Source organism: Myodes glareolus, chromosome 8 (assembly GCF_982192425.1).
Source record: "Myodes glareolus chromosome 8, mMyoGla1.1, whole genome shotgun sequence".
Lineage (NCBI taxonomy): Eukaryota > Metazoa > Chordata > Mammalia > Rodentia > Cricetidae > Myodes > Myodes glareolus.
Window position 1 is genome coordinate 74,473,040 of NC_142033.1, and position 23,161 is coordinate 74,496,200.

General features: G+C 39.5%; 1 protein-coding gene across 9 annotated transcripts in view; it reads left to right on the forward strand.

Moving 5' to 3' along the window:
• Positions 1-16,263, forward strand: part of Hormad2 (HORMA domain containing 2) — a 103,791-nt gene extending 87,528 nt beyond the window's left edge. For all 9 annotated transcript variants that reach the window (XM_085692109.2, XM_048449930.3, XM_087909142.1 and 6 more), the window contains one exon: positions 15,308-16,263. In XM_085692109.2, the coding sequence (XP_085548235.1) occupies positions 15,308-15,412 (105 nt within the window). In that variant the 3' untranslated portion in view covers positions 15,413-16,263. The remainder of the gene's footprint in view (positions 1-15,307) is intronic.
• Positions 16,264-23,161: the final 6,898 nt, after the last annotated feature.

Genomic DNA, 23,161 nt, shown 5'->3' on the forward strand with positions numbered 1-23,161 from the left:
GGTATCAGTTGCAAGTAGCTTCTTGGTTGTAGCCTAGAGAGACATGCTCACTAGTACAATAAATGACCTGAATGTCATGGGAGTAGCCACTTTTTTCTTACATTTAAGGCTCATTCCACAAGATGAAATCCATACCTGGTACCATTATGGAAGCTAAAATCTTGTAGCTAGAAAGGTCATAGGCCCTAGGGGAGAACTTACCACCATCATTCTGCTAAATAGACATAATATTAAACTAACCCTCATCAGAGAAACTTCTCTCAGGAGATGACAAAAGAAACCCACCCAAAAGTCAAGTTATAGAGAATGAGAGACTGGGATGCTCAGCACTAAATGAGGCTTTACATCACATTCCCTCCTCCCAAGGCTCCGGGGTCATTGCAGAAGATGGAGTGAACAGATGTGAGGTGGTTTGAATAAGAACAGCCCCTGTAGGCTCATATATTTGAATGCTTAGTCACCAGGGAGTGGAACTCTGGAAGAATTAGAAGGATTAGAAAGTGTGGCCTTGTTGGAGGAAGCGTGTCATTGGGGGTGGGCTTTGAGGTTTCAAAAACCCATGCCAGGCTGAGTCTCTCTCCCTGCTGCCTTTACATCAGGATGTAGAACTCTCAGCTCCTTCTCCAGCTCCATATCTGCCTGTGTGCTACCATGCTTTCTGCCATGATGATAGTGTAAGAGAGCCCCCAATTAAATGTTCTCTTTTAGAAGAGTTGCCTTGGTCATGGTGTCTCTTCACAGCACTAGAACAGGTTGTGAGAGTCAGAGGTTACAGATAACTACAAGGATGCTTTCTGGATATGACAGAGCAGTTGCACATGTGAACTGAAATCAGTTGTGACAGCACGCACAAGTCCTAGACAAAATCCCAGCACTGAGAGGGATGTAAACATGAAGTCTTATCTCTAAGATATTGACCATAGATAGCTTCTGGGAGAGGAAGAATCAGTTTTCTTCAAGGATGTGACTCCTAATAGATTGGCCACCCCAGTTGATGGCCACACACCCAAGAGTATATGGGCAGCACACAATTAGACTTGATGGGGAGAGAGAGAGAGAGAGAGAGAGAGAGAGAGAGAGAGAGAGAGAGAGAGAGAGAGAGAGAGCGCGCACAGATTTGTGTGGGCAGGGAGAGGGGATCGGTCTGGGAACCAAGGGTAAAAATGACCAAATAACATTGAATCAAATTCCCAAACAACTAAAAAATTTAAAACCTAATTAAGAACTCAAACAACTGGCCGATAAATGATCTAATAAACAGTTCATAAAAGAGGATATACAAATGGTAAATAACCATATGGTGGTGTAAAATGTCTAGTTGGGGCATTGTCTCTACCATTATATGGTGATTTTATTTAACTTTATATTATATATAGGAAGCTTCTACAATAGTGGGCTACCATATGACTTCAAAAGCTTTGCTGTTACTTATCTCTCCCCATATTCCCTTCTTTACCCTGCCTTTTATTCCTTCCCCCATTTAATCCTAGCTTCCCATTCATTCATTCGTTTGTTTTGGTTTTTCAAGACAGGGTTTGCTACCTAATCTGTGTGATCATTCTAATTGAAACACACATATCCAAATCTTAAAAGCTAACCTATACCTATAAGAGAAATAATCTGTTTTGGGGTGTCTGGATTACATTACTGGGGTTGATTGTTTCTAGCCCCATTCATTTGCCTGCAAATTTCATTTTTCTTACCAGCTGAATAATAGCGCATTTTGTTGATGCATCACATTTTTATTTTCCATTCATCAGCTGATAGATACACAGGCTGTTCCCAACTCTAGCTATTATGAATAGAGCAATGGACAAAGAGCAAATGTCACTGCGGTAAGATGAAGAGTCCTTTGGAAAGACACTCAAGAGTAGGATAGCTTGATCTTGTAGTAGATTAATTTCAACTTTTTGATAAATCTCTGCACTGATTTCCATATTGCCTGTACCAGTGAGCACTCCTACCAGCAGTGAATGAGTAAGTGTTCCCCTTTTTCCACACCCTTATCGCCAATTGCTGCCATTTGTTTTTATTAATCTTGGCCATTCAACTGGGGAAAGATGAAATCTTAAATTAGTTTTGATTTTCATTTCCGTGATGACTAATGATGTTGAACTTTTTAAATAGTTCAGTCATTTGTGTTCTATCTGATGAGAACTCTCTTTTAGACCTATACCCCATTTTTAATTGGGTGATTTGTTTTCTTTTTCAATCCCTTGTACATTCTAGAGATACTTGCCCTCTATCAAATGTATAGTTGGTGAAGATTTTTCCCCATTTGGTAGTCTGATGCTTTGAGTGATGGTGCCCATTGCTGTACAGAAATTGGGTCTTTTCATGGTCTTAGTATGAGGGTAACAGTGGCTTCATAGAAAAAATTTGTAAATAGTTCTTCAGTTTCTAATTTGCAGAATAATTTGAGGAGGACTGGCATTAGTTCTTTTTGAAGCTTGGTAGTATTCTGCGCAGAATCCATCTGGCCCTGGGAATTTTGGTGTTGGTTACTTTTATTTCACTTGGGGTTATAAGTATGTATAACTGTTTATTTTGATTTAACTTTATTATATATCAAGAAATCCATCTATTTCTTTTAGGTTTTACAGTTTGATGAAATATAGATTTTTAAAGTATATCCTTATGCTTCTCAGAATTTCCTTGGTGTCTGTTGTACTGTCTGCCTTTACATCTTTAATTGTTCTGATTTGGATCCTCTTTCTGTGTCTTTTGGATGGAGCAAAGAATTGGATCATGTTTTCTATGTCTTTTTATTAGGGAATTGAGACAGTTATTATTGAGAGTTAATATTGAGCAGAGCAGTGTGTATTAATTTCTGTTATTTTGTTGTGGTGGTATGTTTGCCCCTTCTCTTTTTTTTTTGATTATTTGTTCTGTGATTACTTGTTGTTTATGTCCTATTAGTTGTTGCTAACCTTTTCTTTGGATTGAAGTTTTCCTTCTAGTGCCTTCTGTAAAATTTGATTGGTGGGCAGAAATTGATTAAATTTACTTTTAGTGATGAAGTTTATTTTCTTTCTCCATCAATTGTAATGGGAAGCTTAGCTGGGTATAATAGTGTGGGCTGTCATCTGTGGTCTTTGAGAACTCATAAGACATATGTCTAGCCCCCTTTGGTGTTCAGAGTCTCCACTGGAAAGTCAAGTGTTATTCTAATGGGCCTGCCTTTTTCCCTTGCAGCTTTTAAAATCCTTTCTTTCTTCTGTAAATTTAGTGTTTTGAATATTATGTGTTGTGAGAAGTTTCATTTCTGGTTCTATTTGGTGTTTTCTATACCTCTTATGCCTTATTGAGATTGGGGAAATTTTTTTCTATGCTGTTATTTAAATTGTTTTATGCTTTTGACCTGATTTTCTTCTTCCTCTACAATATACAAGTTTAGTCTTTTCATAGTGTCCCATATTTCCTGGATGCTCTGTGCCTAAACTTTTTTTAGATTTAACATTTTCTTTGACGGAGATACCTATTTCTTCTATTTTGTCTCCAAGACTTGAAAGTTTCTTTGCTATGACTTTTAATATCTTAGTGAGGCTTCCCTGTGAGGTTTTTTTTAAGCTTCCGGAGATTTTCATTTTGAGTTTTATTTAAGTTTGTCCTTTAGCGATTCTATTTCTTTGTTGAGTTCTATTTTTTATGTATTTATGTTGTTTTCATATTTCATTTTAATGGTATTCATCAAGACTTTTATTTTTCATATTGTTAAGGTCCTTGAACATATTCCTAATAGCTGTTTTGAAGTTCTTGTCTTGTGCTTCAGCTAAATCGTTTTTATTGGGGCCTGTTACAATATACTTGCTGTCTTCTGGGGAGGTATATTGTCTTGGTTGTTCATCCCACCTGATCCTATAGCTGCTTTTAAAATAACCACTCAGAGGCTTAATATTAATTTCAAATGTTTGGCTGATGGCTCAGGCTTATTAGTAGCTAGCTCTTACATTTAAATTAACCCATTTCTCTTTATCAAAGTATTGCCACATGGCTATAGCATTACCGGTCTGCTGGGATGTTGTTCCTTTGGCTGCTGGAAGGTGTCTCCCAGACTCCACCATTCTTCTCCTGTATCTCTGCTTGGATTTCCCACCTGGCTCTATCCTGCCTTGTCATAGACCAAAGAAACTTTATTTATCAACCAATGAGAGCAACACATATTCACAGAGTACAGAAAGATATCCCACAGCACTAGAACCTAGACATCTGTAGTTATGATGTTTGAGGTGTTTCTTGATGTAGATATATGGTCTTACCACCGATGGGTGGTATAGAGGAGGGAAAGGAGGATAAAGCCAAGGATGGGACTGTGGGTCTCTTACAGGGAGCCTTACTGTGGATTAATGTGGAGTCACGAAGGAATGGAGATGTGCTAGAATGGGGTGGTAGGGAAAAAACTAAGGGGACCTTGTGTTAGCACCAAGAGGCTGAGTGAGTCCTAGAGAGATGAAAGTAGCCTGAAAGTGATATATCTTAAAACTATCTGAGTCCTAAGTCACCTGAACATTATTTTTACAAGTTTTATTTTCTCCTTTGCCTGCATTCTTGTGTGATGCTGAACAGGGCCATAAGCCACAGCTCTGGGGTAACCACAGTCAACTGATACTCTGTAGTGTATTGTGCTGCTAAGCTGAAACATTCATTAGCTTGGGTATTTTAAATGCATTTTTACCTTAGTATATTTTCAGCATAATAGCAGATTTGTCATAATAAAACTCCATGATCAATCAAGAAGTATCTGCATGGTAGGCAGAGGGCATATCTCTGTGAGTTAAGGGCCTACCCGATGGCAAGTTCTAGTCAAGGCGACATGTTGAGAGGAAGAGGAGAAGGAGGAGGAGGAGGAGAAAAATCTATAAATACACTTTATCTCTTTTCTTACAAATGTCAGAAAACACTATGTCCCAAATACTCCTTTCAGTATGTGCTCCTGGTACAGTCTCCTCTACCACTTATTTCACTTTTATGGGTGTTTTCTTTTGGATATCTCATCTCCCACTCAGAATCTTGAAAATGCATTTAGCTTTTTCCCACCCGTCCTAGTCTCCTTGTTCACAGCCCCTATACCCTTAGCTTTCTCTGTCTCTCACCATGGTCAGTAGCATTACCAGACACAGCTACTTTGTCCTTTTTTCATCCTTTGCTTTTCCATCCTTGTGCTGGTTCCAGTGAACAGGTCCAAGTAGGGCTTGAGTTTAGGCTTTCATTCTTGCCTTACCCTTCTGGCCTGTCAGTATCCCCCCAGTAACCTTGCTACTACTCTTGCTTTTGCTCAGATCATTTCTCCTTTGAAGTAGGGTCACTGCTTCTCAGCTCAACCTCTCCCATCACCCTTCACACTACTGACCTAGATATCTGTCTAAAACTGATGAGCTTTGGGAACCATTTGTCCACACACCATTTCAGGGCCAAGTCCACACTCCAGAAAATGATGCTCCCAGTCCATTGTTCCCATCCCTTCCTGTGCTTGTGTTCCTTCTGTCTAGTATGTCTCCTCTGCAACCCTCTTTCCTGTGCCATTTGTCTGGTGAGTGTCTGTCTACTTGTAATTCTTAGTTCAACCTTATGTCTTTGAAACCTTGATATGTCTCCAGAAGAAAAATGATTAAGATCTTTTTGGAACATTTTGTTGTTGTTGTTTTATTTTTGTTTTTTGAGACTGGGTTTCTCTGTGTAACAGCCCTGTCTATCCTGGAACTAGCTCTGTAGACCAGGCTGGCCTTGAACAGAGATCTGCCTGCTTCTGTCTCTTGAGTGCTGGGATTAAAAGTGTGCAGCACCACTGCCTGGCCTTAAACATGGCTGTTATATTATCCATCCTGTCTATTTTTCCTCCATAAAAACACATAGGGTGCATTTTGATCACCTTTGGCTCTATAGTACTTAGCACAGTGTCTGCAACAGAAAGAGTTCTCAAACAGCATTTATCAGATTCAGTCATTATAAAACTTTACTTATTTAGACAGGGTTTTACTCTAGTTGGCCTGAAACAGGTTATGTAGGCCCTGGCTTTGAACTCACAGATATCTGCCTTTTTCAGGCACAGTGGTTCTGGAATTAAAGATATACACCACCACACCTGAGTTCATTGTGAGACTTTTACCTTAGGGAACATGAAAAAATAATTTATATAATAGCTTCTTGAGGTAAATCTAGTTATCTAGTTATCTAGTTATCTAGTTAGAACCCTATGAAGAATACACATTCATCTCTGAAATAAAACTAATCTTGGTTCAAAACCCTTTTCTTTAATAGAATATAAAGAAATTAAACAAATGAACAAAGTTTTCCTAAGGCCCCGTAACACATTGGCATTTTCATAGCTCCCCTGAAGTTGGAGATAAGTGTTCTCTGTAAGCATTTGCCTTGACACTGTTCATTCATTATAATGTTAACATGACCTACATTTATGTTAATATCATTTATTTTTAAATTGCTGTTAATCTTTTCATGATGCCAAAAAGATAAATGGGAGAAGAATCAAACTAATATCAATGCTGCAACTTCCTTATAAGGGCAAATAGAACTTCTTCTATAGAACTTCTTAACTTGGGAAATGACAGAGAATTCAGAGTTAAGGTATGGTTATGAATTCACACCAGAGAAATTACATTTTATAGAAAAAGCATTTTTTTGCCAAATCTGACCTGAATAATAAGTTTAGAGTAAACAAAATTCATTATTCATTGCACTCTCATCCAAAGCATGTAAAGTTCTCAGTGTATTTCCTGGATGCCTGGAACAGCCCATCCCTTGGTTCCCCATGCAGGTCTACCTCCTGATGTAAGATAATTACTGTGGCCTGAACTGCTCACTCTTGCTATATGGAAATATATCGTTTTCTTTCCAAAGCCTGAAAGACCTGGCTTCTCGCTGGCTGACACCTGGAGATTATTTGATAAGTTAATTTATACTAACATAATATTGAGTAATAATTGGAGGATATATAAAACCTAGCTCTGCGAGCTGCTCTTATAGAGGGACATTTCTCACTGTTCCATATACTTTTCTTGTCTTTTTTTTTTCTTTCCTTGTTTTTTACAACTCAGCAACTTTAAATCTGCTGAACTCTGTTGCAAGTGACCTCTCCTTTGTCTCTGCCACCTTCAGTCTGGCAAACTGCTGCCCATTGTTCAAGACGCAAATCAGTATCTTTCCTATGTTCTCCTTATTCCCCAGGCTCTTGGCTTTCATAAAGTTTTATAGTTTTTTTTTTATTTATTCACTTTTCAGATGACTTTTACTCAGACCAATTCAGTGTACCTAGTAGTCTCAGTCCTGATCATCCTCTACCTATCAGCAGCACTTGATGCTGCTGACCACCACCTTTCTGTTTTCTCCATTTCCTTTTTTAACATTGCTTCCCCCCGGGTTTCTTGACATAACAGTCTGCTAGTAGTTTCTCTGGGTTGTTTTTTCCCCTCAATCTTGTTTGTTGGCTCCTCTTACCAGATAATTTCTAAATGTTGGAGTTCCTTAAGGCTGTGTCCTGGCCCCTTTTCCTTCTCACGCTCTGCTCTCCTAATAAGCAAACACTTCCACACCCAGGGCCTTAATTATTCAGGCAGCTGACTCTCAGATTTACATCTCTAAACCAGAGTTTTCTCCTGATACTCAAACCTCTACTTACCTCTGTTCAGCATGTCCCTGTAGAAATTTTGTAGGTACTCTCTCTATTCTCACCAGTTTCAAAATCCCCATTATTCTTTAGCTTGGAGAATATCACCTTCATTTATACATTAAGCAAACTAGAAGCCAATGGTTATTACTGATGTTCCAAATCTCTTTTACCATCACATGCAGCTGACCAATCTTCTGACTTCTAAATATTCATCTCATGTTTGACTTCTGTAATCTCCACTGCCACTCAAGTTATCCCCTGATCACAACAGTATGCAGGTCCATCATCTTGCACTCACTTGATGCTTCTGCTACATTTCTACATTGCAAACATAGTGCTGTTTGAAGATTCATTCATTCTTAAGCCTCTTATACATTCAGGGCACTTCCTAGATGTTGCTGATTCAAAACAAAAACTGCATGTTTCTAATCTAGAATTCTATAGATTGTATGACTGGTGAAACCTAACTTGATTGGGATTGTGTTTGTGTAAATAAGGCAAACTATTTTTCTTTCGCTTTCACACCTCAACACAAAAGACTTCTTCCCCCTTTTCAGTGTATGTGTGTACATTATATGTGTGTATGTGTTTATATGTGTTCCAGGATACATGTATATGTATGTGTGCCTCTCTGTGTGTGCACATGCATGCCAAAAGTCAGTATCTGGTACCTTCCTCAGTTACTCTCCAATTTATATTTTGAGACAGGGACATTAGGACCTGGAACTCACCAATTCAGCCAGACTGGCAGATCACTGAGCTACAGCAAGCCACCTATCTTTGACCCTCAGCCAGAACTGGGGTTATAGATGTTACTACTGTACCCCGCTTTTACATGTGTGCTTGGAGATATGAACTCAGGACTTTATGCTTGAGCAGCAGGTACTTTACCCACTAAGCCATCTCCCAGCTCCAACACAGAAGACTGTTATGACTTGAAAGGTATGAGGATTTCTCTTCACCAAAAAGCAAGCTATCATTTCTGCTTGCTCTAACCAATTTGGTGTCCTCTAATCTCAATTCCATTCTGACACTGTCTAAGTAAAGTGAATCCTGAGCCCTCAAGTACACACACTTCAGATACCAGTTACAAGCTACAGATATTTCTTTTTCCTGTGCCCCTGACCCATTGGCACAATTTATGATTCCCACAGCTCCCTGAAGGTCAAATAATTTGTTCGAATGGCTCATAGAATTCATGGGGACACGCTATGTTTATAAAGAGTATTAGAAGGTGCACTTGGTGGAGTATAGGAGAAGGGGCACAAAGCTTGCGTGATCTCTAGGGGTCAAGAACCTCAAGGGCTCATTTGGGAATATAATGCTAACAGACTAGATGAAGGAGACTATTATCTCTTCGTTCAGTCTTCTTGACCTCTCTATGCAGCTTCCAGTTATAAGACAGGTCACTGTCTGAAATGAAGACATTATCTGCTGTTATTTACCTGTCATCTACTATCAGAAAAAGGTCAGAGAAAGACGGAAGATTTGAGTTTCTATGACATGCCTTGAGGCATTAATTAGTAGCTAGAAACTGGAGAACTAGATATATGCCTGTAGTAATATCACAGGAATGGGCAAAATTTCTTTGGTGAAATAATTTTTCATCAGAGTCAGAACCTACAAGTGAAGATATAAGAAAAAGTATTTTAGGCTGAAGTATCACATGCAAAGAACTAGAATCAAAAGGGAGCAGGGTATGAAATCAAAGCACAAGGTTGCATTTCAGATGTGACCTGAGAAGTCATAACTAATTAGGAGATACTCACTCAAGGGGTCCAGTAAGCTCTCACCTGGCCTGCCAAACTGTGTAGCACTGTGAACACTTTCCTGAGGAAACAGAAGTTGTAAAGAAGCATTACTTCCAAGCAGACAGCCAAACCTGTAGTGATGCCATGGGAAATTACTAAGCCAAAAAGTAATGTAACCAGATTGCACAATCCATGGGACAGGGACTTTTATCACTCTTGTTCACTTAGATTTGTGTCATAGACAATAATTTCTGAAAGGATGGATGTCTGTTTGGATAATATAGCATTGTATTATATTGTAACCATGTGCTTAATGACTCTTCACAGAACTCAATCCTGAAAATTGACTTTGATTATTTTCTTTATATTACTAGATACATTATTCTAGTGCCTGGCTAAAACATCAGTTTCAAAGACTGGGAGATATCTCATTCAGTACAAGCCTTGTCAAACACAGACCTTAGTCTAATCCCCAGAACCTACTTGTTAAATAATAATAATAATAATAATAAAAGCCATACATGGTGTATGTGCTTATAATCCCAGGACTCAGAAGGCAGAAACAGGCAGATCCCTATAGGACTCGCCAATCAACCAGATAAGCCTAATCAATAACCTTTAGGCCAGTAAGAGACCCTGCTTCAAAAACAAACAAGATGGATGGTACATATACACACACATACATGTATACCTCCAAAAACACAAATGCGTACACACTCAGTTGGTCAATTTCAGTATTGCACGCGTTCATTCCATTCAGGGAATAATTAAAGGGTTCCTGCTTGAGGCTAGAAACTAAGACTGCAAAGATGACTAAAATATTGTTTCTTACCACAAGGACTGGGAGGAAAACTGGTAAGAAGGACTGGTAATTCTTTGTAGTAAATGCCACAAAGGGGTTAAAAACACAGTACAGCTGTTGGGATGGCAAGGAAGATAGTAGAAACTGTAGGGCTACCATGTGCCAGATGAAAGGAAGAGAAAATAATAGGACTGAGCATAAAGGCGGAGTCTGAAGGGAGAGAAGGGCACATTTGGAGATCTGCAAGAGGATAAAAAATGTGAGGGCAAGTGGAAGCTGTAGAGAAGGGCCAAGGCAGGAAAACACTGAGCTTCATTCTGGTGAGTGGGGACCTGTTAGGGGTGACTAGTCAGATGAGATGGATACAGCATTACTTATATTGAAGACTGAAGAGTAGGTTGGCTAAACAGCAACTATAAACGTGAAGAAATGATATTGGCCTGCACTAAATTAGATATAGTAGAAAAACACAGATGGGTGGAAAATTTTTTTCATATAATATATTCTGATCACACTTTCCCCTCCCCCTTCCTCCCCACTTCCCTAGCCATCCAACTCCAAGTCCGTCCTTTCTTTAGATAACAAACCAAAAAACAAACACACACATACAAGACCACAGAAACACAAAACCAGAAATCATAATATACAAGCAAAAAACCAATAAGACAAAAAATAGCTCAAAGCAGTATGAGACAAAAAGCTTACAACAATGCCATCGAGTTTGTTTTTGTTGGCCACACAGATGGATTTGAGCACTGTTAAGATAAAATCAACAGGACTTAATATATTAGAGTGAGAATGACAAGGTGACCATGGATGAATCACAATTTTTTTTAAATTTAGGGTTTTTTTTAGATTGGAATATGATTGTGTCATTTCTTCCTCCAGACGTTCTCTTGCCCCATTTGCTCTCTTTCAAATTCATGCTTTCTTTTTCTTTGCCATTAGGCACACGAATGCATGGTGGAGGTGTGAGGGTGTGGGGTATGTGGGGAGGGTGATATATTCTTAAATATATAAAGACAGCTTGATCGGTCCATATAATGTTACTTGTATGTGTGTTTTCAGGGCTGACCATTTGGTATTGGATAACCAGTTGGTGTACTCTTCCCTGGGGAAGACTATTTCTCCCACTCAATATCCCTTAGTAACCTTTAGTTCTTTGCCTAGGGCTGAGGCCTCATGAGCTTTCCCCCAATCTCAGACTTTTAACTTGGATATCTTAGGTGTAAACAAAGATTGGGAGAAGGCTTACAGAAGCAGGTGATGAATTCCAATCTAAGACATAGAACAGTTGAGTTGTCTTTGGAATGACTATGTAGAGACTTATAGTGGGCTGTTAGATATACATGCAAATGTGGGGTTTAGAAGAGATCTACATTGAACACTTAACTATAGGGGCTTGTTGCTTATGAAATGTAATTGATTCCTAGGAGATAATAAAGTTGCTGGGGTGGGGGATAGAAAACAGAAAAGACAGCTAAAGAGAAAAAGATGGAACAATATTCAAATAAAAAGCATTTTTAAGGCAGTGAATATACAGGGAAGTATAACAGTCATTTACAAAGAAAGGACCTTTCACAATGCTATCTAAATACTGCAGATCAGGTGGCTGTCCTATCTGTGCATAAGGCAAATCCTGTTCTTAGGCTTTTTAAGTAGAGAATGTTACTAAATTAACAGTGGAAACTAGTGAAGTACTGCACAGCAGAAAGTGTATCTTCTGAGACTTTTCAGGCCCATGTAAATTTTGTAATTTAAGTTTTACTCTCTTTGAGATACTGAAGTCCAAGGTGGCCTTGAATTTACAACAATCCTACAATCTTTCAAGAACTGAGGTTAGAGATATGAGCCAACATGCTTAGCTAAGAAACACCTTAAGAACTGTATGTTTAAAAACACAGCAGGGCTAGAGATGTAACTCAGGTTCACTACATCAGCTAGCTGTAGTGATATACACCTGAAATGTCAAAACTTGGGAGATGAAGACAGGAGGATGAGAAATTAAAGAAAGCCATTCTCAGCCTCATGCCTAGCCTGGGATATACTTGAGACATTGTGTCAAAAAAATTACATATAAGGGCTCTCCAGAGAGATGTCTCAATGGAGAAGAGCAGTGCTGCTCTTATAGAGAACAGAATTTGGTTCCCAGCACCCACACTGTGGCTCACAGCTGTCCGTTACTTCAGTTCCAGGGTATTGAACTCTTTCAGTCTCCTCAGGCAGTAGGCATACATGTGGTGTACACACATACATGCAGGCAAACGCATACACATAAAAACAAATTTTTTATTCCATATATATATATGAATTAAAAATCATTTGATACACATCTAGTGCGGTTTAGAGATAATCTGTCTGTTCTACCTAATTGCTTGCCAGTTGACTTTTGGCATCAAAGGTACAAATCTAACCAGTTAGAATATACTTTATTTCTTGGCTTACACAATTTATACAGATCATTTATCCATGTGGAAGTGTCCCCTGACTGTTAACAGACTTGCTTTTGAGCACACCAGTTTTCTACAACTGTTGAGAATATACACGCTTCCCTGGTGGTCATAAAACTATACATTATTGAAGATATTTTGATTAACTCAATTAAATAGTTTATTTTAAAATAAACAGTTTAAAATAAAACTCTAGTTTATTTGACAATAGAAGAAGAGACTAGTGATTGGTTAAAACATCAGGCAAATTTGTCATTTGGAGTTGTTTACCCATCTTTTCTCTCTTTCGTATGTTCCCAGGACTGATAAAAGTGAGGTAGCATGTCCCAGCAACATTTCCAGACAAGATGAACTTTATCAAATGTTTTTTCTTACAACCAAACTATAACAAATTTATCTTATAGATTAAAAATCTGGCTTTTTGTTTTGTGTTTTGATGTTGCTATTTATTTTTCTTCAGAGCAAGTCATTTCAAACTTCTGCACGTATAAACAAATCAATAATTTGATAAGCAACTGTAATTTTCTCAGACTTTCACCATTTTATTAGTCAGTGTGTTAATTATATTAAAAGGAGTTTGTGGTTTATGAGATCAGAAAGTCAACCCTTTTCTAAAACTAAAGGATAAATGAATGAAATGAGTGCTTGCTTAAGTTACCAATTCCAGACCCAGTTTCTGTTTCCAAATGGTGCTTAAAGGCTTTACTGCTATTTTCATTATTTTTATAGTTATACTGTTGACAGAGATTGCTGTCCTGCCCAATCCTGCAGCTGTTCAGTCCCAAAGAAACACACAGAAGTCTCCATTGATCATAAACTGATTGTTCAGTTAGCTCAGGCTTCTTATTAACTATTCTTACATCTTAAATTAGCCCATTATTCTTGTCTGTGTTAGTCACATGGCTTGGTACCTTTATCAGTGAGGCATTCCCATCTTGCTTCCTCTTGGTCTGGGTGACAACTGCAGACAGCGTCTTTCCTCTTCCCAGAATTCTGTTCTCATCGCCCCACCTCTACTTCCTGCCTGGTCGCCCCTCTTATACTTTCTGCCTGGCTACTGGCCAATCAGTGTTTCATTAAAATACAAGTGACAAATCTTTACAAAGTATAAGACCATTGTCCCACAGCATTTCCTGATGGTCCAGATGTCTGAGTTCTATATCCAGAACAACCTCAAGACTGCTAGCTGAGATGATCAGGCCTCACAGAATACTCAAGTAAGGACTTGATCATAATTCTAAATTTTCTTTAGGTCCCCATAAGATTATCAGTGCCCCCAATCAGCAGGAAGTAGCCTGGAAAACTACATCCACATTCCCAAAAATATATATATTATGGATGTTTGTCTTTGTTTAGAATGTTGGTTACAAATTGTTACGGATAATAGTCAGAAAAAAAGCTAAACATAGGACATTTGATTCAGAGTTCTTGTTTTGAAAAAAAGGGGGGGTGAAATGCTGTGGGACAATGGTCTTGTACTTTGTAAAGATCTGTCACTTGTATTTTAATGAAACACTGATTGGCCAGTAGCCAGGCAGGAAGTATAGGAGGGGCAACCAGGCAGGAAGTAGAGGTGGGGCGATGAGAACAGGAGAATTCTGGGAAGAGGAAAGACGCTGTTTGCAGTTGTCACCCAGACCAAGAGGAAGCAAGATGGGAATGCCTCACTGATAAAGGTACCAAGCCATGTGACTAACACCGACAAGAATAATGGGCCAATTTAAGATGTAAGAATTAGTTAATAAGAAGCCTGAGCTAATAGACCAATCAGTTTATGAGTAATGGAGACTTCTGTGTGTTTCTTTGGGGCTGAATGGCTGCAGGATTGGGCAGGACAGCAATCTCTGTCAACAGTTATACTATATCAATAATAACCTGCATCCACTATAATAGAAAATAAGGATAATGTTGAAGCCTCTTGTATTCATTCTGAGAAGTCTGGCTTTAAAATATAATGGATTGCATTTTCCTTCCACAGCACCATAAGATGTGGTGGGGGAATATTATTCCTTTCTAGCAGCTGAATAATATACAATGCCCTTTATAACTTTCTTGGAACTCTAGGCATCAGGGGTTGTCTGGCAGAACATATGTACCTCCACTTATTCATTTAGTTGAGCAAAAATAAGGCCTAAGATCTTCACTAAAATTAAATTTTATTGTTGATGATTAGTAATAATTCACTGATCAGCTTCCCTATAATCAATAATATATCCTTTTCTGCAGCTGAAGGAGTCACTGTCCTTTGTAAGCCTTTGTCTAAACAATTGCAAAAAAGTCAAGGTTGTATTCTCTGCTAGCTGAAAAAGGGACTTACATTATGTCTGCCTCTAAGTAATCAGTGCCCTAGATCTCCCTTGACCCTTACTTGCTCCTTGTTGGCCCCACACTTTGATCAACAAACCTTCCCTCAAGAGTTGGATGTGCTGAATTCACTAGAGAGAGCCGAGACACTGTCCCAGAAACTGGCTGCCTCCAGGGGATTTCAGTCCTGAAACTTGGAATGCCAGATTTTGATACTGGCAACAGGGTTATGTGCCAGGCCAAACAAGCCCACAGGAGAGCAGCAGGTTTGGATCCGTTATGCACGCTTAGTCTTCCTGTCTTCTACATGTCTGTGTAGTTGTCATATCTCTGCTGAATTATACCTCTCTCTCTCTCTCTCTGGTGATTCTCACAGATTCAAAGAGTGAATTTTGTGCACATTGAGTCAAGTTTTGAAAGCTCCGGGAAGAAGAGGAAGGTCAGTGAACCAGTGAAAGTCCTCATCCCTAAAAGAAAATGAAACTTCGGTGCCTTTAACTACGTCTGTTCTGAAAAAAAAAAAAAAAATGTATGAAATAGTGTAACAGGAAAGTAAGTTCTTATCACCAAAACTTTTTTTTAAGTTTTTGCTCAACTTTTTTTACTCAGTTTACTAAGCTGCCAAACTGTTGAGAAGGACATGAGTTGAGTTTGCCAGAAGGAAACAAGATCACCAGGGCTGCCGTGGGATGGCATTACCTCACGGCCAAGTTAGAGATGAGACAGACTTTGTATTTGCAAAAGAACGATGGCAGCTATTTTGAAAAAAAATAAGCTGCTGTTCTTAAAGAAGAAGGTTTTTCTTTACATAATTAAACTCTCCAGGTATCTGGACTACTGAGAGATATTCTGACTTATTGTAACCTGTGTGTTGAAATCCTTCTATAGATTTATTAAAACTCGCACAGAATAGCATAGGATATGCATGGAGGTGATTAGCCAGGTGTGATTTATATGTTGACTTCAATAACAAAGTTGACCAGCAGCATGTGTACCAAGATGCCCTCCCTGTGAAATTCCTCAGTTCTGGCCCTAGGCCCTGTTTTGTTGGCCAGTCCCAAACAGCTGGCATGCAACAATTCAGGAACTTGGTTCCCTTGTAAGACCTATATTGAATATTTTTCAAAAAATATTGGAGTTTATCAGTCTGTAACTTGTAGGTGGACTTTCTATTTGTCCTCTCCCTATTCTAGAAGAATTTTGATAGGCTTAACAATTAATGTGATATGAACAATAAATGACTTAAAGAATTGTTTTATGATTTATGTAACATTGGATTTAATAATTGAGCTTAATGAATGAGATAGATAAGTATTAAATGTGTATGCTTTACGTGTGTGTGTGTTTTACTTGTCATGGTATATGGGTAGTAATCAAAGGACTACTTGTTAGAGTTGGTTCTCCCCTTCCATCATATGGATTCTGGGGACTGAATTTAGGTCATCAGGTTTGGCAGCAAGTGTCCTTATCCACTGAGCCATTCACCAGGCCTGAAAGACATTCTTTACTCGTCATATCTCACATTTGGTGTTCTTCTCACTTAGATCAGTATTTCTCCAAGGCAGTGTGGCTTTCAGCATCTAGAGTGCTTATCACACAGTATGGTTTAACTGAACCTAACCAAACTGTCAGGGCTGAGTCCTGTGGAAAATTCTTAGGATTCTATCACAGAAGTTGAGATTGTATGACCTTTGACAAAAGAGTATCTATGGGCCGGATGTACCTTAGTCTGTAGAAGTCTGTGGTACATACAGAGGAAAGTCAAAGTAGCCTGCCTGACTAGAACTGCCCTTTGCTGGACTCTTGTTTGTTTCTGAGGACATAGGGCTGAGTATCAATTGAAGCCTTAAACCTGAGTAAAGTACCAAGGACTGTGGTGGAAGTGAGGGTTGGATTTTCCCTGCCTAGCATATTAAGTAGATTCATGTAAGCCTGCTCTGCCACTAAAAGGAGCAGAAGGGGAAAGGTAATTGGGTTTATTATATCCTTGATAGAATGTAACCTGAGTCATCATAATTTCTTTTAAGAGAATCTCATAAGGAGATTTGCTGTCTAGTAGAGGGATTAGGTTTATTTTGTGTCTCTCTAGAGGGCAGATCCAAGACAAAATCTGTAAAAGCGTCAAGAGGTCAGTTTGGGTAAGAGTAAGGAAGAGCTCTTGAGCTGCACAGGTCGTCAGGATTTTGTAGGGGGCTGTCTCATAAGTTGATGAGCTGAGTCACCACAAGCTGTGAACACACAGGGACTTCACCACATCTCTAGGGTCTTTGATTTACAGAGCAAATGAGCTATACAGAGTAATTAGTCAATCTGGATTTCAGAAGGAACCATTTTGTTTAAAAGAATTTAGCTCCCAATCTATGTTTACTTTTATTAGAAACTTAGCCTAAAATTGACAGTGATCCTTAAAGTTGAAAAATTGTCTGTAGTGATCTGACTTTATCTTTTAATACCCCCATTCTCAACTAAAGAGCTTCTCACTACCATTGGATCCAGTGTGTTTCTGATGCAGTGAGTACATGAGGTGGGAGAGAAGTTGCTGGATACCTGTCCTTGGTAGCCATGCAGGGAAGGGGATCTATTATCAAGAAGATCTGAGAAACAAGAACGTGTGAAATAGCTGGTCTTACACTGCATAGCTAGCTCTTACGTTCTAATTATCAAGGGCTGAAGACATTCAGTTTCATTCACTGAAAGATTTATTTAAGGGAAAGAAATCCTTTAATTTTTCATTTCTGTTCCTAGCTGTCAAAAAATGAAAAATACAACTACATCAAAAACTAGAATAAAGGGAAAAGAGGGAAGGAGGGAGAGGAAGGTGGGGAAAGGAGAGGTGACACCATGAAAAGCTAGCTCCGGGGCAGGAGACCTACACTGTGCTCAGCTGGCCTTCATTCACCCTGACTGTGCTTGCTTCCTCAGCACAGTCACAAAGATTAGAGGACGATAGCTTGGAAACTGGGGCATTGTTAAACTAAAATCATGTGGGGAAGTTTGACTTTGGCCGAGTGGTTTTCTCGCTGTACAGAAATTAGTCTAGCTAAAAAGAAATGGGCTGGGCTCAGCGTTGCCTCTAGCCTTTGAAGCCAGGCACCAAAACCACACCTTCGCTTCCCCTCCTGCAGGTCCCTCTGGTGTCTAGGCTCTTTCACTCTCCAGCTCACATCTGCCAGGAAGAGGCTGGAAATGGTATCAGTGTCAAAGTTGCACTGAGATAAGTTCAAACTTCTGTGGTATTTAAGATTCTAGAAACATTAGAGCTCATTTTGAGTGTAACTGAGAATTGTTGATTTATGGTTTCAAAACCAACTGTATGAGATCTTTAGTGACTTCCACACATTCTCATAGTAAAAGCAATGTTCAGTTATAATGAATGTCATTTGGAAGGAAGCCCAAGTAACAGTCTAGCTCTGCACACGTGTACTATCCTCTTTGGAAAGTACTAGTTTGTTTCTGTGGTAACATGCTAACTGTGATTTGTATATTGAGGTCCTTGCTGAGACATGATATACAATTTTCAGTATCCATAGACTACAAGGGTGTAGTTGAGGGCATCATTGTTTTTGTTTGTTGAAAACTTTTATTTTATTTTATTTTTAATGCCATGGTAAGGTTAAGCTTCTATCCTGAGAGTGAGACTTGAAAGGAGCTAAAGAGCACAAGCGTTCCCACAGTGCCCCGCTGGGTGGACAGTGTCCCTGCAGATAGGGCTTCACTTTGGGGGTGCTCAAGGGTGCTCATAGTTGCTCTTTTTTGTTGTGTTTTAGTTTGGGGGTTTGTTTCTTTTTTGTTGTTATTGTTGTTGGTTTTGCTTTTTTTTTTTTTTTTGAGACAAGGTCTCTCTACACAGATCTGACTGTCCTGAAACTTGCTATGTAGACCAGGCTGGTCTAGAACTCAGAGATCTGCCTGCCTCTGCCTCCCTGGTGCTGGGATTAAAAGCAGGCGCCCACATGCCTGCTGAGATTCCTTCTTGTGGGAGATGATGTCTTACAGGTGTCCCTGGCTCACTGTGTACAAAGTCAGGAAAACTGTCCTGATACCCAGCTGGGAACTGCATGGAAGACCTGCTCTAAAGGTAACCCTGAAAAATCTTGCCTGGCAGTTAAGAAAATAAGCTGACTTATTCAGGGTCAGGATTTTTCTAATTCCAGTATGATGCCTTTGAACCTTCAGTGAAGTCTCACTTGATGTTCTAGACTGATCTTGACCCTGGTGTTCAGCTCTACAAGCCCTTCTTCCCAAGGAGAGAGACAAGCCGAATGAAACAGCCAGAAACATCTGGAAGGCACTGAAGCACAGAAGCTTTCTTTAGGGGTCTCAGATACTTCAGAGCAGAAATCTAGTGTAAAAATGTCTTTGAAAGGTTGACATCTGGTTCTTCCACACTCCTAAAAGCTGTAGAAGCTTGGTTCCATTTGGATGAATATTAACTGGATCCAAGTCCCATCTTCCTTATAGAAAGATAGTAAAGAAGAACCAGACCTGATGGTACACACCTGTAATCCTAGCTGGAGGACTGTGGGTTTAAGCCCAGTCTATGCTACACAACAAAACTCCATCTCAGAGAAAGAGGGAAGGAGGGAGAGGGGGAGAAGAAAAAGAAGCAAGAAAGGAAGAAGAAAGAAAGAAAAAAACGCATGCCTAGGATACTAAATTCAAACCTAACTACTATTTTCTAGACAAATTATTTTATCTCTCGATGAAGCAAGAAAATCAAGCCAACTGCCAAGTAAGCATACAGTTAGGGCTCCATAGCTGCTCAATGTGTGTGCATGCGTGTGTGCATGTTTGTGTCTTCCTCAGTCTCTTGTCCACCTTATTTTTTGAGAAAGGATCTCTTGCATACCTGGATCTTGCAGATTCAATTAAGCTGGCTAGTCACCATGCTCCAGGAATCTGCCTGGTACACCTCCCCTACACAGGGATTACAGGCAAGGACCACCACACTTGCCTTTTTACATTCATGCTGGAAATACAAACTCAGGTCCTCATGTTTATATAGCAAGCATTTGCTATTAAACCACCTTCTAAAGTCCTCAAAATGCTACTTTAAACTCTAGTGTGTCTTCAAGAACTGTGGGTCATCAAGTCTTTTTTTTTTTCCCTACTAATCATCTTTTCTAAGTTTGGAGTTGACCCTTGACCCTGCCTGCTCCCAATGGCCTCTGGTCTCAGCATCTCCTTGCCCCTCTCCTCAGAATGTAAACTCCCTTTCCTTCAGGACAGTTCGTGGAAGGGAAGCAAGCTGCCCTCCTGCATTTTAAATAGAAACTGAGAAAACGAATGTTACCTAAGGACTGTGATATGAAAACAGACTGAATACACAAAAAATAAGGAGAGCTTTATTCCATCTTCAAACATTTAAAGTGCTGTTAGGAAACTCAGAGAACCATAGACACATTGTGTTCCAGAGAACAGACACAGAGCAGATGAAGGAAATGGAAGGGTGGCAGGCGTAGCCTCCACAAAGTGAGGGTTTCTCCTCCGTACTTCAGCAAAGTGTGTGGCACATGGAAGGCATGCAGCACTTCCTGATTTATTAGCAATTAGAGCTGTCAGTGCTCACTACTTCTGGAGGGAACATGCTTCTAAACACAGTTTCTAGGAAGTTGTTCCTTTGCATGAGAGTAGAAACAGCTCAGTACTGAAATCCACAGCTGCAAAGTTCTGTGACACTTTGTGTTAATGGTAGGATTTCAGCAGAGGTTCTTGGAAACAGGAATACTTCAAGGTCCTGTCCCCAAAAGACAATAAAGTTTAAAACTGAGGTTCTAGAGTTCACAGCCTGGTTGGGCATCCTCTAGTAGTCCAAGCTATTGGGGTAAATTATTTAGATGCTCTCCCTATGTTTCTGTTTCCCTGTCTAAAATGAGAGTTGGGTAGTATCTTTTTCAGTTAAGTGAGTCTCCATACTATAGGCAAAGCAAAAGACTGGATGACATGCAGATTGTCATGTAACTGCTCAATAAATGTCAGTTACAGTGTATTATCTGACACTCTGGCTTCTTCTAAGCATTTTTTTCAACTTTTCAGTATATTAAGGGGACAGCCTTTGTAGTATAATTAACCTGGACTTAGTTATTTTGCTAATCAAATGACAGTCTTGAGTGATATTAACCAACTCTTTGAATCTCCTCTGAGCAAGTTTTAATGCAACAAGCAGTAGGATCTCTGGCACATAGTTGATGAAACATAGTCGCCCTGCTAATGTTTGGCAAGTAGTAGATACACCTTAAATATTTGTTTAATAAATTGATGAACTTGGCAGAGTTCTTATTATTTCCCACATTTTATTTGCTTGTTTGTGATTACGTAATACAGTCACATGACTTAAAATTCAAAAGGAATAAAGAGAGATATATATAAAGACATTGCTTTCCTGCCCTCTAACCATCTAGTTTCCTTCCCTAAAGGTAACTGGCATAACCACTTTCTCATATAGCTTCCCAGGGCTATTTTAGGCATAGACAAGCAAATATGCTTGCTTACGCACACTCATTTCTCTTTTTAAACAAATAGCATCATGCACTGATCTAGGCACGATTATTGAAGTGGCTGCAAATGTGTGAGTGAGTGGGAACATGCAAGGAGGAATTAGAATAGAAGGCACTCAGAGACAGAAAGGTCAACCAGAGATTAATAGCGTTGATACACATGTAGGGTGCTGAGGACCTGGACTTGTATACGAAAGGGGTGATCAGGGAAAGAATCACGTGAAGATTCTTTTCACTTACACTAGGATAACTATCAAGACATAAAGCATTTTTACCATGTTTAAAAAAATACTCTCGTGTCCCTTAGCAAACTAGTCTACTTCACTGGGCTCACAGACCCACCCCTCTGCTTATTAGAGTACAGGACCTACCGACTTTGGGAGGACTTGTAAGCAGGGCTAATCACAGCATTGCTCCACATGCTAATTCATTCAGTACTCCCATAAACTAATTGAGATAGCTAAGACAGAGAGAGATCACGTGGTCAACATGGCACAGCTAGTAAATATCAAAGTCATAACCGTGAGACCATGGCAACCTTTAATCAAGAAGACACTCAGGCTCCAACACAAAGACCTTGTTGCAGTTTGACAAAGGTATGTTTGGGGTGGGGGGATCTTAGGTTAGTATCAGAAGAACTTGTGCTAAAAGCAACCAACTGCCTTCCTATATAGGTGCTTGTCAGTGAACAGAATTTCACTTCATTTGCCCTTGGTGTTGCGCACAAGCCTGGCTGCTTCTAAGAAATTATAAAATCTAGAACCACCTCTTTATGTTAAAGAACTGATGTGGTCAGGTCATTACTAAGAATGACAAGTATCTCTGCCTATCTATGGGTTCCATGTCGTTCTGAAACCACAAGGAATGTGGTTAAGTCCCCTGGTCACATCCCTCAACAAAGATTTATCAGTTTCACTGTTGTCTTCCTCTTGGACTAAGATGTTAATTCATAGTGATGTCCAACAATGGGCCTTCCCTACAGAATAACCTATGAGAGGAATGAATTGCATTAATTGATAAGAAATGTCCCAGCGTATGGAAATGTCTCCTCAGGTGGAATAGTATCAGAAGGAATCCATTGAACTAAACTATAATGGAGACAAGTTCCCGTCAAAGAAGTGCTGATTTGTTATCATCTGTCCTGTGAGTGAGGGGCATGGTAGGTCATGACTGTAAACCCAGCATTTGGGAATCAGAGGCAGAAGGATTGCTACAAGTTTAAGAATAGCCTCATCTACAGAGGGCCACCCTGCCTCAATTTTTTTTTCTTGTAGAGAGAGAGCCTACAAAAAACAGCATAGTTGAATGTGAATAGTGCAACCAATTTTCACTCTCAAGTGAGTTTTATTAACTATAGATCTGATTTTCCCAAGCATTTCAAGTATTTTGTACCACCTGTTATTTTAGGCCAAAGTTTGCTGTTTATTTGTATTCCCCGTTAACTTTGAGATACAATGTTAATACCAATTTTAAGTTAAAAAGATACTTCCAGTCAGCACAGAATGAAAGAAAATGATATTAGAATGCACGTGCACCTGCCAGCATTTCAGTTTTGAGAGAAGTGGTCTATTCCTGTTTCCTAGCTCCAAAATGTGAGGTTTTCCTGATTTCCCCCCATAGTTATAACCAACCAGGTGATAGAAGCATGAGCCCTGCTGAGAGTCTTCTCTGAGACTGGACAGCAGCTCTGACCTCTGCGCGAGCTCTCGGGTGGCTTAGGAAGGACTAGTGAG